Genomic DNA, 17,994 nt, shown 5'->3' on the forward strand with positions numbered 1-17,994 from the left:
AAGAGAAGGGGATTGAGTGTTTAGCTCTTCTTAAAACAATAAATTGTTTTAATACTTGAATTATCCTGGGGGCATTGTGTGTTGTTGAAACATTCTTTCACAGAAAACACAGAAAAGAATTTGTTTAATGCACAAATTAGAGTACATTTATCAAACGATTTCAAACTCTTAATTACAACACGCTTAAAAATGTTTTTGAAATGTGTTGTTATAGCTATAGTAATATTAATATAAACGGATTAATTCTTTTTATAATACAACTAATTATAAAATAAAACTAAACTAAAATATTCTTCTCTTAAGTATCATTTCTTTTTTCTTTAAAATAATTTATATTTAATATAATACAATTTCAGTAATTCAATTCATCACAATTTAAAAAATGAACAGGCATAAGTAAGCAAATTAATGCCTTTCAATGCCAGCATTACACTAGATTTTGGAAAGTAATGCATCACATTACCATTACTTGTAATGCTAAATTCTTTGCATTATACAATACTTGCATTATTTTAAAAACATGTAATGCATTGCATTGATTCACCATTACATTTAGTATTTCCAAAAGCATGGCTTGACAAAAACTATAACAATATTTGCTGATAAAATGCGTTTAAAATATTTTCAATTAGGGACCAGTTCTCTTGACAGTGGGGCGAGTTGTCCTGAATTTGGTTGTAGCTGTCTAAGGCTGATGGTGAGGTGTCTAGGGGGGCGAGATGTCTTAGGGGCGAAATGTCTTAGGAACGAATTGTTCAGCATTCCTGTATGCAGGTAAACAGGTCACTGAAATTTTAACAACTTATTTTACCAAAATATGGCAGCTTTAGATGCAGGATATATATTCAAAACAATTTTCTAAAAAATCATCTTGATATCTTTTATACTTCCTTTGCTGATACAAAGAACCCAAATTGTTTACATCAAAGTTACACATGTGCCAATGCCTTTTCACATCCTCCGAAAATAACAGTTTTTTTACTTACATCAAAAATTCAAATGGCCTGTCTTCTTAGAAAAGTGTAAAAGATTGACATCTTACGTGTTGTCTTTCATTTCATAAAAAAAATACCAGCCCTGACGCGGGCGGAATGATCCAGAGGAAGATCTTGGGAATTATTTTTTAAAAGGTATCGGGTTCGTTCTCCCTATGTACCTTTCGCCTGGTGAGTCTGTTCGCCCAAAGTCTGCTCGCCATCCTATATCTGGTTCGTTCCATATCCCGTTTGTTTTACAGTGTAATTATTGTTTATTTTATGTTTTATTTTAATGTCATAAAAATATCTCCTGATTAAATTGAGATTCAATCTATTTATCCTTTTTATTTTTTACATTTATCATATTTCGATGCTACATTTTTTATTTTTTTTTATTTTACTAAACTGTCAGAAATGTTTGTTATTGTTCAATAAAATAGGTTTATAAACTTTATCTAAATTTCACTGAGCACTTTTTATGTTTATTTTAAAGATGCACATCTGTATGGTTAAACAGTTATTTTCAAAATAATTTTGTAAATTATGGATAGACCCTTTCATTGTGTTTACGTTGTTTTTTTTGCTATTTCTGAAATTAGGGCGGTTTTTTTTTGGGGCGAACGAACAAGTATATTCTGTTTTGAAACTAAACATGTCTTTCGGGTAAGTGTATTGGATATTTATTTTTTTCATAACAGATAATAAAAAGAAAGTAATTTTTTAAAAGGTCGTCAATATGATTTCAAATTACTTTCCTTTTCTTTATATACGATAGGTAGATAGATAGATAGATAGAACTATATATATCTTGCGTCACTGTTCCGGGTTCTCGCTATATTAATTTTCATCAAAGTCATTATAAATAGATTCAATTGATACAAAGCTGAGGTGATGAAGCGCTGCTTGGTTTTTGAAAAAAATGATAATGTGTGTAATCATGATATGAAGAAAATTAAACAGTGATTAGAAAATTTAAATTAAAGATATTACATAATCAAAATGGCGGCGCTCAAGCCCGAAGCGTAATGTAAACATTTCAACGTCAAATCAAGTCAAAAATTGCTTACCATTGATTAATATTATTATTATATTTTCCAGTGTCTTTGCCTGTGATAACACTATATATCGATTTTGTACTATATTACTCATAAAGGCAAATTGAGGCGACAGCGGGGTTTGCTTATTTATATTTAATATATAATTGTACGATGTTTTAAATTATATAAATATAAGTAATAAGGAATCATTCTTTGAATATTATGAGGTGATAATTTCGGTCGGGGCGTGATCAAATCTATCATAAAGCCCTTCGGGCTTTATTGGATTTGATCACGCCCCGACCAAAATTATTACCTCATAACACTCCAAGAATGATTCCTTATTCCTTATATACTTTGGCATTTCACCATCAACCATTAAAACTTTCCTCATCCCTCTTGGCAAGGAATTATATAGCCCTTGAATGTATTCCAAGGGGAGACTTTGCCAAATATCAACGATAGTCCTGGAAAGCTCGTCAGGGGTGTTGATGGTTTCCAGGCGCTGCTGCAACTTTAGCTTAAGTTTTAGCCAGACATTTTCTATAATGTTCAAATCGGGAGATTGGGCAGGCCAGCTGATACAGTTTATACGATTCCTGGCTTTGTAATTCTCTACATCTTGAGCGCAGTGAAATGGGACATTGTCGTCTTGGAATAGAAAATTGTGGTTGGGAAAATGGGTGGCTGCGATTACGGGTCATAAGTTGTCCTCAAGGATTTCTATGTACTTACGACGATTTACAGTGCCAGTTACCGTTGTAATTGTGCCAACACCGTGGTATGTGGTACACCCCCAAATAATAATTGAGATTTTCCGTTGAAACGAGGGCTGACACAGTCTGGGGACTCGGCCTCGTTCTTGCGCCGCCATACATATAAACGACAGTTTTGTTCCAAAACAACCTGACTTTCATCAAAGAATTGTAAGCTCTGTATTTTGCTTATAACTCTACAACTGTCACATATTTTGGTTGATCAAAGAAAGTGCATTGCTTAAACATTGTCACAATAAAAAAAGAAAACTAAAGCTTGACCAAAATCGTAACCATGCCCCTTTAAAAATCTTCTCAAGAACCACTGCATCAGAAATAACAATATTTACATCAAAGCGTATATACATAGTGAAGATTCTAAATTGTTAAATCCGTAAACCCCCGACAAATACTCATTACTAGGGCCCCAATAGGGTTTCAAATTATATGTTTTAAAATCTTCTTTATGATAATAACAAAGCTAACATTTCTGATATTACTAAGCAAGCATCCTATCAAGATAGTGTCGATTCTAAAACGCATGACCGTCAGACTATAACTGGTGCTCCAAGGGGTGTTCAAAGTTTAACATAGAAATATTGAAGGAAAATGGTTGTAAATTTTTTCAAGAATTACAATGCTACCATTTGTGATATTACTATGCAAGTACCTTCAGACAGTGTAGATTCTGAATTGTTAAAACTGTGACAACACGACTAATAATTGGACCCAAGATGATTTTCGTCATATTCTATTTTTCTATTTTTATTATTTACAATGCTTTAGAAATGCATTTCTAATGATCAGATGAAATTTGAGAGTTTTAAGCAAGAAGTAAACAAGACTCGTGTCCTGATTTTGTTTACATAGATTCAAGAAACCAATTAAAAACGTTTTTCAAGCTGATTTTTCTATCTTCTTATCCATATACCAATAAAAAACGTTTTTCAGGCTGATTTTTCAATCTTCTTATTCATTTTAAGCATAGATAAACAGTTCCTAACGTTTAACATATTCCTTTTAGGTCTGAATTTGAAATGTTTACTTCAACATTCAAAATGTAAACAAAAGCTCACAGTCATTGGACAAAAGTATTCGTCGGTGACAACAAAATGCCGGCGATTTGTTTACATTAACTACTCAATAAAAACTTCTCTCCTGATTTTAATATTCGTTGTCTTACCTTAATATTTTGTGAGAGTGCCCTTCATTTTAATTACTTCTTGTAGACGGGTTGGAATGGTGTCATACAGCTGGCGAGTATAATCAACCGATATGTTTTGCCAGAAACGTGTCACTTCCGCGATCAGCTGATCTTTAGAATCGATGGTGTTTCTTGTACACTGCAGGTGTCTTTTAAGTTTTAACCAAATATTTTCAATGATATTAATATCGGGAGACTGGGCTGGCCATGATGTAGTGTTTACATTATTTTCTTCCATATAGGCATTGAGTAATCGCGATCTATAAACGGGGGCATTGATTGTCATCTTGAAACACATAATTTCCATGAGGAAAATGTCGAACAATAACGGGCCACAAATTGTTTTCTAATATTTCAATATATTTTTCAGAGTTAATATTACCGTTAACACTGGTCAATGTTCCAACACCTTCGTAACAAATACAACCCCAGATCATAACAGACAGTTTTCTCTTCGATGGCGGGCACACGAGATGGGGGTTGTCAACTTCGTCGGTCTTTCGCCAGATATATACGCGGTTGTTATTGCCTATTTCTACTTGACATTCATCATTAAATATCCAGTCCTTCCAGTGATCATCAACAGTCCAGTTTTTTCTTTCTCTGCACCACGAGACGCGTTTTTTCCTGTTACATACTCTGACGATCATCTTCTCTTTCTGCACCCGTCTATTATATCCCATTTTAAATAATTTTCTCCTGACAGTCTTTGAACAAAAAGTAGAACCTTTGCATTATTTATTTCACTCGTTATGTCATCCAGTGTCCCTCTCCTGTTACTTTTCATGATTCTTGAAAGTTGGACTTCATCGCGCACGGTGAACTTCGGCTTCCGCCCAGATCGATGCCTGTTTTCCACACTTCCATGAACTAGTTTTGGTCGGAGCGTGATCTGGGACAATCAATCAAGCCCAGGTGCTTTATAATTGATTCTACTACAGTTATTGCCGAGATCAAAGAGATGCCGCGGACATTATTCTCCAATATACCACGAACGTCATCAGTAAATTATCAGATCAGAAATACCTATTTGTTTTGCACTGACCATGAAAGTACAACTTCAAACCGTAAAAAGTTTTAAAACTATGTCAATTTCACGTGTTAGTTCCAGTCAAAACGATGTGTATTGCCTCAAATGTTTATTTTTAAGAGATCAATGCGGCTGTTTCTAGCACCTCCCTAGCACATTTTCACTGCGTGTTTTTACATAAAATATATAACGTGTAGTAGTAATAATCGTATTAAATTGCCCTTAAAATATTAGGAACATGATTTAAAGATATTTTATAAATAAGTAAAGAGTATTAAGTAAAAATTCAAAGAAAAATTCTGTCGTCTGCATGTGATTCCTTTGATCTATACACATGTACACATTACAAACAAAACCATTGGGGTTACACGGAAAAGCCGTCAAAATGACCTAGATCGTCTCTCTATAGGAGAAACGATCTGTAGAAATACTGGGCTGTTAGTAGAATAGAAATAAAGTTCTTGTTATCGTGAATGTTGCAGGATAACCTCCTCGGTCTCGAAATGTTGTTTGAAATATATAAGCCTCGGCTAACGCCTCGGCTTTTATATTTCAAAACAACATTTCTCGACCTCGGAGGTTATTCTGCAACATTCACGAAAACTCGTACTTTATTTCTTAATTTGATCACGCGCCGACCAAAATTATCATAAAATTCGTAGAATATCACATTTTTCAAATGAATGTAAAATAAAACAACCCACCCCCATATTAATACAAATGTTCGATTATTATTTTACATGTTGGTAATTTAAACGTCTTTTTTGTTCTACAAATTACATAGCACTCAATGCACGTGCTTTTTGTAAAGAATATCTTGCAATCCAAACAGCTACTAATAATTCCATGAATTTGTACAAACATTTCAAGTCGCTGCTTATAAAGATAGCAGATATACTAGTGTTGTAAATACAAAAATTTACCTAGACTATTTACATGATATTACACTTAAGTTTAACTACTAGGGTTGTCTAAATCAACTTTGGTGTGTAGTATCTACAGACAAAGGGAAGCATAAAATGTGAAGTTTATTACTCCGACTCCCTACCTCCCCCCACCCCCGCGACCATCAATATTTTAGTAATAGCTGTAAAAAAAAATGCTATCTCAAAAACCGTTCTTCTCTTCACGAGACATTTGACGGACACACTAAGTACAAACAAGGAAGCCTTTTCCAATATTCTGAGTTTATGGCCCAAGAGGTAGGGGTTTTGATGTAAGGACTGGGTTGATAGTCACGTTGTTGCCCTTAAAATACATATTGCATTAAGCTTATTTCAAAGATTACCAATTTATGATTCTTTACCAAACAGAGTCGCATTATGCTCAGATGACCGTTAACAAGATGGGTCCAAATTGGTTATAATATTCCGTTTGGGGACTAAACTTACAAATCACAGGCTTATTGAAAAACTTGCTTACAAAAACTTTTGCATTTGATATAAATTTATGCTTATTTATATATTTACACCTGAACCGAAAGTTCAATTGGGCTTTTCTGATCACCTGTTGTCCGTCGTCCGTCCGTCTGTCCGTCCATTTGTCTGTTAACTTTTCACATTTTTTACTTCTTCTCTAGAACCACTAAGCCAAATTTAACCATTTACTATGTTTAAAATCATTATTAATTACATTTTAAATGTATCTCCAATTTGGGACATTGCATCCCAAACATGCTATTATAACCCTTTTGGAAGATTTGTCTCAAACTGTACAACTTGTTTAAATCGTATCACTCTATTGTTTTTTAGTTTTTTAGCTCACCTGAGCTGAAAGCTCAAGTGAGCTTTTCTTACCACATTTTGTCTGTCGTCCGTCTGTCCGTCTGTCTGTCCATAAACTTTTCACATTTTCATCATCTTCTCAAGAATTACTGGGCCAATTTCAACCAAACTTGGCACAAATCATTCTTAGGCAAAGGAGATTCAAAGTTGAGAAAATTAAGGGTCACACCCTTTTTCAAGGGGAGATAATTAGAAATTATTGAAAATTTTGGAGAAATTTTCAAAAATCTTCTTCTCAAGAACCATTAAGCCAGGAAAGCTGAAACTTGTGTGGAAGCATCCTCAGGTAGTGTAGATTCAACGTTGGGTAGAATGGGGCCACAATGGGGGGGTCAAAGTTTAACAGGAATATATAGAGTAAATCTTTAAAAATCTTTAAAAATCTTCTTCTCAGAAACTAATCAGCCAGGAAAGCTGAAAATTGTGTGGAAGCATCCTCAGGTAGTGTAGATTCAAAGTTGTAAAAATCATGACACCCCCGGGGTAGGGTGGGGCCTCATGGGGGGGGGGTCAAAGTTTAACATAGGAATATGTAGAGTAAATCTTTAAAAATCCTCTTCTCAGAAACTAATCAGCCAGATGATTCTTTATAATTGTTAAGACTTTGGCCCCAGGACAATTTGGCGTCAAAAGAAGGTTCAGAGTTTGATGTAGGTTTACATCCCATATATCAACAATTGTTAAGGATCTTTTTTAGAACTGCAATACTCAACATGTGATATGACTATAAAATCATCCTGTTAGAAAAGGGACTAATGATTATAAACATAAGAATATCCACGGGGAAAGATGGATTTTAGTTTTACAGGATCTACATGTTTTATTGTACATTGTCCAGATAGTTTGTATTATGACTCCATTAAGCTGATTTTATCATACATAGTGTTCCTCAGGTGATCGATGTGGCCCATGGGCCTCTTGTTTAAATTTGGTTTAAGGAAAAAGGTGCAGGGGCTTGTTTTATTATTCATTCAAATGTTTGTCTAGGAGGAGTCTGACCGTCGATAACAAAAACTGAAATGTTACATGATTTCACTTATATGCAAACATTTTGCCAATTTGTGATTCTTACACATTGTTAAAACTTTTGCCCCTGGTCGATTCTTGGGCATCACAAGGGGTTCAGAGTTTGATGTAGGTATATATCCCATGTATAAACATTGTCTAGGATCTTCTTGAGAACTGCGATGCTCAACATGTGATATGAATGTAAAATCATCTTGTTAGAAAAGGGACTTCATTATAAACATAAGAATATATACAGGTATTATACCGGTACTACATTGTCCAGATATTCTGTATTATGTCTCCATTAAGCTGATTTTATCATGCATATTGTTGCTCAGGTGAGCGATGTGACATATGGGCCTCTTGTTATATTAAAGCTCATGTTATATCGTTGTTTACGTATGTCAAATAAATTTCTGTTACAAGCAGGTTTTATTTATTTGCTTTTTTTCTCTTCAGGTGTTTCCTACGTGGCTTGTACTTACGGAAAATCAAAATAGGTAAATTGTTCGTATTTATTCAAACATCTTATCAACTACGCCATAATTTGAAATGCATATATAACAAAAGTAAAACTTTGTTTTACAAAAAGTTGCCTTACCTTTCTCATAAACACAAAGAACAACACCAGTTAAGAAATACCGGCAGTTTACAACATATCTTTCTGGTTCACATAAAGTTGGGCCATTAGCCATTGTAAATTCATTGTACAGGCAAGAGCAACCAATAGAAACCAAAACAAACAAAAACTGGTCAAAACATGTTATGAAGTTCATGCGTTGATACTATTAATAGCAGGACGTTCATTTGTTAATATATTGTTTCGCCAAATCATTGATATCTGTGTGAAGGTTAATTAGAAAAATTATTTTTAATCATTATAATTGACGTATTTTCGAAGCATTTGTTACTGATTATTTGTCTAAATTGCAAATATTGATTCGCTTTTTATTATCATTTGGTAAGGTGACCAAATCGGGGTTTTTATGGCAATGAATTCCAAATGAAAATACGTCAGAGAGGACATTTACCTTAATTGAGGAAAAAAGTCAAATGTTGAATAAACTTACAATTCAGTTTTTGATACTAGAACATCGCTTTGATATGTCTAAAAAATCAACAATATTATTGAATTTCTTAATAGTTTAAACGAGATGCAAAATTGTTCTGATAGTAACTACATACTAGAATTGTTAAAAGATATTTGACTTTAAGGAAGGAGTCTTCTCGTTTTCAGACATACTTCGGATCATGTTACCAAATGATTCTATCAGTTTAATCAAATTTGACCTTTTTGTTTTCACATAAGGTCAGGTCAAGATCACTACCCTTTTCCTCAACGTAAAGGATGATAAAAATAAGTGTAGCTCTTTGTAGTTCTGTAGACATTTGTTTAAGATTTGAAGATTCTATTCTTCAATGAAATGATAAAATATCAGAATGTCTATCAGCTTATACTACTAAATTGAGATAAATATTTATACTAAAAATGATATTGCTAAGCCTGCATTTCCTCTAATTTTCTTCAGTTTTTAAGAAATCTTGATTATTTTTTTTATGCTTCCAATAATAAAATTTTTCTGATTTTTATGTATAATGAAGACTTTATATAAAGATATAAATTGACAGAAAAGCTAATATAATGACCATTTAATAATTAATCAAATTTACGTTAGACAAGTCGAAAACTAGAAAAGACTCCTTCCTTAGTTACAGTATTGTTGTCCCTGCAAAGCTCTACTGGGAGGTCGAATTTCTCTCCGGTGAATACATGCACTGACATAAAATTAAAAGACATACCATTAGATGTGTTCCAGAATTGTTCAACAACTAATTCCGCCATTCACTGTTTACCCGACGAAAACAATAACCTGGGTCTAAGCTGTTTTCCAGTGACTTGGATAAGTAAAGGTAAAACATATGCACCTTGTTCTGTGTTAGATATTGATTGTATTGATTGATATTGCAACGAATCACTGATAACCCGTACAGTTTTCAAAAGCTTTCTGGAATGTCAATACAATACCCTATTTACCAACCCACCTAACGGTTGTTAAACTCTACCGGTACTCTGTAAATCGCTGAAAATGCATGTATAACAATCAATACGGTGCAAACATACAGTGTTTGTATCAACATAGATTAAAATCTATTTTAATTGTAATGTCGTAATCATTTTTTTTGGTTAAATATTTTCACAATTCTTTTACAGATAAATGTCCGTCGTACAACTCTTATCAAGGAAATATGGATGAAAAAGACTGTTCAACTGAACATAATGGCAGATGCCCCAGTGCATTGTATAAATCGCCGTTATCGATTATTTGTAAGCATCATCATATATTTTAAATATCTTATAATAGTTTTGATTGTAATTGTTTAATTATATTTATCACATAAGTTTTATTTCAGATGTCGATTGTAAACTCATCAATGTTCCGTAGTTGCTGTTGGTATATAAATCAAACAAAGGATCACTGATTTTTGCTGCTATTGATATTTCCCCTCTTTTATTGCAATTATTACTAGCATTCTACATGTTATTTAAAAGATATAACTTATGAATACCATAATATGTTTGTGTGTATATATATATATATATATATATATATATATATATATATATATATATATATATATATATAAACACTGACAACAAGTGATCAAACATAATCGCTCGACAACGTCGAAAATAAATAATTCGTTGATTTATTACTTTCTCCACAACCTTTGTTGTATGAAAACACATAGATCATTTAGTTTAAAAATAACGACACATTAATACTTGAATAAAACTTATCTAAGTATTGAAAAGGGCAGTTATTCTTACCTGCATTATATCTGCATAAGACTTGCACACCAGAATTTGCAAAAAAAAATGGGTTTTTTTGTGTTACTGAGTATGTTATCATAGTTTTCGACACACCTTAATATCAATGATAATTTTTTTAGACACAGGATGTTACATCAAAGAACTGATACCGCCACCAACAACAACATCAATGACAACAGAGACAATGACAACAATGACAACAACCACAAGCAAGAAATCCTCGTCGGACCCAATTACAAATGATTCTGGAGTCGCTGAAAAAAGGAATGAAACATGCCAAAAGTATGATTTGTAAAGCTTTGAATACAAAATTTCATTATAAAAACACAAAATCCTCCGATATTGCAACTATCCCATCTCTTGTTAATCTCGGTTAATGCTTGATATTTGGACTTACCATTTTTAGACAGCACTTATGTGAAAATATCCTTTCCTTTGTGAAACTATCACAATTATGAAGATGTTGACCCTTCACCAGTTTTGGTATGATAGGCTAAATTTAGCTGTCGATATCACGTGATAGATTGATATTCATGAGGAGGCATTACTTTCCTGGCAGGAAAATAAATATTTTTTATTGTTTAATATTTGATATATTTGTTACGTGATCGAATTGAGCATTATAATTAACAGAATAAAGGTAACTTTTATTAGTAATCAAACACATACATTTTCCCCTTTATTCAAAATTGACGCAAATTATAGCGTGTATAGCTTTAACAATAACTCAACTTTATAACAAAACACATTTAATGATAAATTTAAATTCATATAAAAGGGGGAGGGGGTACATGTAAGTTATCCGCTGGAAATTTGGTCTGGAGTGTTAAAATTCAAATTATCATTTAACTGACTGGACTATGAAAGATTGGACTGATTTCTTTTTTGTTTATTTATATACATGAAGATTTTCAACAAACATTATGAGAATATTTCTTAAGTACATATCAGTTCCTGTATCCTACCGACAACCCAAATACATGTTTCTTATCTTAATGTCACCATCTATATTAAATAGGTTTCGAGAAAAGGAAATGTGTTAATCTTATCATAAAATGTTTTGAAAAATTAAAAATTCCCTTCAATAAAGTGAGGTAAGTATAATTATGTTTCTCAAGCTTCTGTGGAATAAAACTAACTTTTAAAAACTCCGCTAATCTATCATTTTTTATCAAACGTCGCATTGTTTATTATACAGATTTCTTTTAATTGGGTAACGTAAAGTATGTACATGGTGTAGAATGAAAATGTGTTGTTATTATCAATTACGTAAATAGATATGCACTTTTTGTCAGGGGATATAGTTTAATGATTGGGCTCTAATTCAGTGAACATGGAACAATTTATTACATATAGCAGAAAAACTTTGTACATGATTATGTTGATGATGTTATGGAGGTCTCTCCAAAATCATTAATTTGGGGATCATAGGTTCTGATGTAAGGGAGAGAAACTATAATCATAGAGTTTAAGTGAAGCATTTCTTTGACTCACTCTCTACAACTGGGTTTTCCTAAGCAAACTAAATACATGGTTTGGATGCTTCTGAAGCCTAAATCAAAATCATGAAATTAATGCTTTAGTATTAGAGGTGTTTCGTTTCTGAAGGGGGTGGTGGTTCATTGAGTGAACATTGAACAATTCTTTTAAAATCCTTTTCCTGTATACTGTTATGATATTCAAAGAAGGGTCTTCCGGATTTGAATAGTATTGATCCCTAGGTCAGAAATTAATGTGTTGTTTAACAGGAATGATGTGGATGGAAGTACCTTTAACTGGTGCATTAATTCTTTATAATTTTTCTTTACTGCGACATATCTAATATGCAAAAACTTTTGAAATTTATGACAATTGAGTTCTTATATGTTTGCTCGTATTATGAATATGCATTGTTACTTTAAAAATCATAAAAACAGGTATCTAGCTGTCGGGCAAACGAAGTGCATCTAGAATTATTACAAAAGTTTCTACCAAAATTACTCTTGAAAGAAAATCATAGTCCTATGGGATTAATTTTCTAAGATATGTTGTTGCAATGTACGGTAGGAGAAAGTAAGGAAATATTGAAACAATTATTTGCATCTTTACAAAGCTCAGATTAGAAATGTAAAGGTTTTATCCACAGAAGAGCTTTACATGGTTATTTTCATTTACAACAGAGAGGGTATTTACTGTGAAGTTCTGATAATATTTGAGGATTTTTTAAAGTTATTTTGTTTTACAAATCTAGAATATTTTTTTCCAATTATATATTTACGTTTCTGAATTAACTATTAATTGTTTCTATTTAACCTAATCATCAGAATGGTTTAAAGAATTATACATTTGAATAAAAAAAAATCCTTTGTTTCTAGGTGTGTGGAATGTGGAGATGGTTGGATGATCGCATATGTCGTTACCTTTCTACTTGAAGTTCTTGCTGTGATTGTTGTCGCTATTATTTTAAAAAGTTCATTTTGTCCTGAACTTAAAGAAAAAATCAGACAAGGTTAATTTTTTTATTGTGTAGAAGATTGCAAATTTTATCTTTAAATAATAGTATAATATTTACATTGATTCTGAATTGATTGCTCAAATTAATGGGGTTTTTTCACTTTGTTTTCTCTTAAGTCAAACCATTTTTGTTTTGTTAAACAGGGTTTTTTCAAGATCAACAAAATCAAAATGGTAAGTTTCAAGTATGCAAAGAAAATGTGCTTTTTATTAAAGCTAATAAGCTTCATCTATATTACAAAATCAGAGAATTGGTGTGATAAATTAAAAAAAACTGCAGCATGTTAAACGAGAAAAAAAAAACAAGCCACCTCACGACAAATATTTATTTTTAAAAATATAGCCCTCATCTGACATACAAACCTGGTCATAGAGTTCCTAAGTGAAACATTTTAAGGCATAAAATGTTAAAAGGGTTTAAAAGTCCTCTATGACTTAGCAGTATATTGAAGTTTTTTTTCCAATTATGTAGCATCATTCACTGTTTTGTAAAAGAGTTGATAACTTAATACATTAAAATCAAAATTTGATAATACTGCCATTTCATTAAAATCCTACTTGTTGGCTCAAACATAAATTCGTTTAAAATAACAATATCACATCAGATATAAGTTGTATTGTAGACAAGAGTAACATTGATATTATTGTAAATTAATGTCGCTGAATCAAGTTGAATGTGTTTATGTAAAGACAATCAAACTATAAAGAGCAATCAAATTACAATTTCAGTTGATTTCAGACTGCAGTAAGTTAAAATTGTGTTTGACAAAACAATTTAATTCATTCAAGGGTTTCATACATTTCATACGTTTACTTGTATGTTATTAAATGATATGAATTTTTTGCTGCATTTTCAGGTTCTCCGCCAGCGGAAGGAGACGTCATGCTTGAAAAATGTAATGGAGGAAACCATTAAATCTCCCGGTATAAATTTATTTTTTTTCTCACCTGAGATAAAAGCTCAAGTGAGCTTTTCTGATCGCTATTTGTCCGGCGTCCGTCTGTAAATTATTTTTACATTTTTGACTTCTTCTCCAGAACCAACAGGCCAATTCAACTAAACTTAGCACAAAGCAGGGGAAGGGAATTTAAGTGTGTTAAAATGAAGGGTCTCACCCGCTTCAAAGTGAGATTATTAAGAAATATAAAAAAAATTGTTGGTATCTTTAAAAAATCCTCTTCTCAAAAACCAATCGGTCAGAAAAGCTGAAACTTGTTTGGAAGCATCCTCAGTTAGTGTATATTCAAGGTTTTTTTTCAAATCGTGATCCCAAGGGGGACGGTTGGGCCACATTGAGGGTCGAAATTTTACATAGGAATATAAATAGTTAATCTTTAAATACTTCTTCTCAAAATCCAATCGGTCAGAAAAGCTGTAACTTGTGTGAAAGCATCCTTAGGTAGTGAAGGTTAAAGTTTGTTCAAACCAAGATCCCGGGGTTGGGTGGGGCCACAATGGGTTTTACATTGAAATATATAGAGAAAATTATTTAGAATGTTCTTCTAATAAAAACAATTGGCCAGAAAAGCTGAAACTTGTGTAGAAGCATCCTCAGGTAGTGTTAATTCAAGTTTGTTCAAATCATGATTCCCAGGGGGACGGCTGGGCCACATTGGGGGGTTGAAATTTTCCATAGGAATACAAAGAGAAAAATCTTATTTCTTCTCAAAAACCAAATGGCCAGAAAATCTGTAATTTGTGTGGAAGCATTCTCAGTAGTGTTTATTCAAGTTTGTTTAAACCATGATCCCAGGGTTTAGGGTAGGGCCACCTTGGGGGTCGAATTTTTACGTAAGAATGTAAAGAGTAATATCTTCTTTTCGAAAATCAATTAAGCAGAAAAGCTGTTACTTGAGTGGAAGCATCCTTAGGTTGTGTAATATATACAAAGAAAGATCTTTAAAAATCAAATAAAAACGAAGAGACTATAATGGGGGGGGGGGGGGGTCAAATTTTTACATAGAAAATAAATTTGATCATTCTCAAAAATATATAGTACATGTATATAATATTACTAATATGCAAGCATATTGATATTTGTTAATTCTCAGTTGTTTAGAGTCTAGCCCTGGATTATTCTTGGGCCACACAAGGGTTCAAAGCTTTATACTTGTATGGACAATTGTTTAAGATCTTTTTGAGAATGGCAATGGAATGGATGTGGCGTTCTGTGTACTATCAAACTGGCCCATCACCACCAAGTTATCGGCGTGGGTGGTGGCTGTAGAGTCTAAATAAACAGAAGTTTCAAATCAACATCTTTAGAAAATTTTGAAAATCTTTTAATATTAAAGGATCTGTTTTACTCATTCATTATCCCAATATTTTGGATATGACTTCGTGTAGCTGATCTAACTATGCTTTATGTTGCATATGTGAGCGACGTGGCTCATGGGCTCCTTGTTTGTTTTTGTTTTTTGGGGTTTTTTGTTTTGTTTTTTTGGCAACGCGTTTGGTAACAAAAAATTAGTGGTCATTTCTTAATCCAAATAATACATCTCAAACTTAGATTTGTGCGTTTATTTGTACACTTAACATTTTTATGTTTTTCAGTTTAAGCTTTGAATCTCAATCTGCATGGAGGAAAAACTGACTTTTACCCTGAAATGAATTTGCGAAGATGTTTTAAGGCAGTATTTTTACTCAAATGTGTGCAATAAGTATTATGTTGATTAGTATAAACAGAAGAGGTTAAGAATTAATGTTCTATAATTCATCATTACCATCAAAATCATCTAAAAAATTATTTTAAAAATATATATTTACATCTACCGAGCATGATTTCCTCTATCTAATTCATAATAAATTTAAACAATATTTCATTATGTATCACATGAACGGATGGGATAGCAGGCATTGCCTATATAAATCCTTTCCGACACACAAGGTCAAAGTTAATTCATAGCTCTTTAGAAACAGCCAGATTAAATCCTACACGCCCCGTTTATCGATCTGTTGAAACCTACAGCGACCAAAGAAAATCACGGACCGCACGAAATAATCATGATGATGTCAGACTTAAACTCCCAATAGGGGACGATTTAGTTGTTTCGTTTAGCTAATGTACTGATGTACATTAACAGTAAATTTAGTGAAGTTTACTTACTTTTTTACAATCAGTTCATTAATTTGTAAAAAGAAAGATGTAAATTGTTTTTTTAGAATGACACCTTCATGTACCCACATGAATCACCAAATAAAGCATTTTATTGTTTAAATAAAAGATGTGTTGAATGTATTGTATGTGTGCAAATTTCGAAAGGGTTTATGATTTTTAATAGGCTTGTAGGGGTTGGGTTTTATTATCATTAATATTATTATTTTACATTTATTTTCGAAAATTATTTAATCAAATTTGGAGGTTGCTACACAATGTTTGTAATGTATGGTTTAAAACAATGATAAATAGTTGGTGTTTTCGACCAATATTAAGAATCCAAAGTAACATGTGTTTAATAAGACGCATTTATCTGTGTTCATTTATGTTATATGTAATGTGTTCAAAAAAGCCAAAATGACAATCCTTAAATTATTTATGCAATTCCCCTTTAAGTGTTCATGATTTTGAATATAGTGCTTTATATATAGGGGGCCTAGTGTATAATATAGTGTCATTTACAAGTATGTTCTGAAACCCTGAATTGGTTGAGAGGATGAAATCGTTTGTTTACACTGTACTTACATGTATCAGTTACCTTTAGATATTTCATAAGTTTGAAACTTGATGATTTGTTTGATGTTGTTGCTTGTTTAAAAAATAAATTATTGCAGTTAAACTGCCACAATATACTTGCTTATTTTAATTCTAATTAAACTCGTTTGATTTTTTTAAATGTATTAGATTCAAATTACGTCTACCACCGTGGCTCATTTTGACGATGGATCTGTAAGTCATGGTCGACATAAATCCGTACAACAAAAGACAAATTCCTTAACCCCCTTCCAACCACAAGTCGAGGTAGAAAAAGTCACGGGTAGAAGGTTAATAGTTTACTTAATCAAGTTACTGAAGTACTGCCGGGAGTTCATTTTATCGATTAGCATTATTCTTAAAATCAACTTGTCGTGCATGGCAATTAGTTTCTGGTCTGTATTTGAATTATGCAAATTTTTATAATTATATGGATTTTTAGACTTTTCCGACAAGAATTTCGAGAAACCCCTTATGAATCATGCTGTGTAATATTTTAAGATAGATTTCAAACAATGTATTAGCAATCGAAACAATTCTAAAAATTGTAGGGATCCAAGCACTATTGACGCTCGGCTGTCTCCGTTAATCTCCGACAAGCAAGAGAGCCTCTCTGCTTATCGGAGATTTATGGAGACAGCCGAGCGTTTGGTTGAACGAGACTATATTAAACTCTGGCGTAGGTATACACGAGACCACAAAAATATCTAAATAGTTCGTATATATAAAATCTGACTATTTTAAAAGTGTTTATAAATCAATTTCCTTGAAAAACAATGCTTCAGCATACATTTCATAAAACTTTTCTATTATTTTTAAAGGTCCAAACACTGTTTCACTTCCGGTTTGCCAGAGTAACTGCATAGAAGAGTTGATTAATCAACTCCCAAAATTCAAGTGAATTTTGGGGTGTTTTATCATATTAAGAAGGTAGCAGGCGATGCATTGCATTAATTAAATAGAAAATGCAATGTATGTAAAAGTGCCATTATTTTTACAACTACTGTGAAGTCTGAGCAATGCTCGTGCAAGTCCGTGAATTTTTCGTGCTCTTTAATCTTTTTCAAAATAAAGCTTAAACTTCTATCGATATAAATATCTGATGAGGTATAATGAAAAAAGAATTTGCAAGCAGGTTTTAATATGAGAATATATCGCGTTCCTAAGCAGTAACATGAGGC

At 32.4% G+C, this 17,994-nt stretch overlaps 1 protein-coding gene across 2 annotated transcripts; it reads left to right on the plus strand.

Moving 5' to 3' along the window:
- The first annotated feature begins 1,568 nt into the window (after nt 1-1,568).
- Nucleotides 1,569-16,911, plus strand: LOC128189685 (uncharacterized). Of its 2 annotated transcripts, none has more exons than XM_052861392.1 (9): nt 1,569-1,640; nt 8,255-8,295; nt 9,506-9,706; nt 10,008-10,121; nt 10,748-10,910; nt 12,983-13,116; nt 13,266-13,295; nt 13,979-14,045; nt 15,676-16,911. In XM_052861392.1, exons 1-8 carry the CDS (start codon nt 1,630-1,632, stop codon nt 14,035-14,037), a joined length of 753 nt encoding a protein of 250 aa, XP_052717352.1. In that variant the 5' UTR covers nt 1,569-1,629; the 3' UTR covers nt 14,038-14,045; nt 15,676-16,911. The 2 variants fall into 2 exon arrangements, with proteins under 2 accessions (XP_052717352.1, XP_052717353.1); XM_052861393.1 differs by having other exon boundaries at nt 1,587-1,640; nt 9,512-9,706.
- The last annotated feature ends 1,083 nt before the right edge of the window (nt 16,912-17,994 follow it).

This window comes from Crassostrea angulata, chromosome 6 (genome assembly GCF_025612915.1).
Source record: "Crassostrea angulata isolate pt1a10 chromosome 6, ASM2561291v2, whole genome shotgun sequence".
In the NCBI taxonomy this organism is placed as follows: Eukaryota; Metazoa; Mollusca; class Bivalvia; order Ostreida; family Ostreidae; genus Magallana; species Magallana angulata.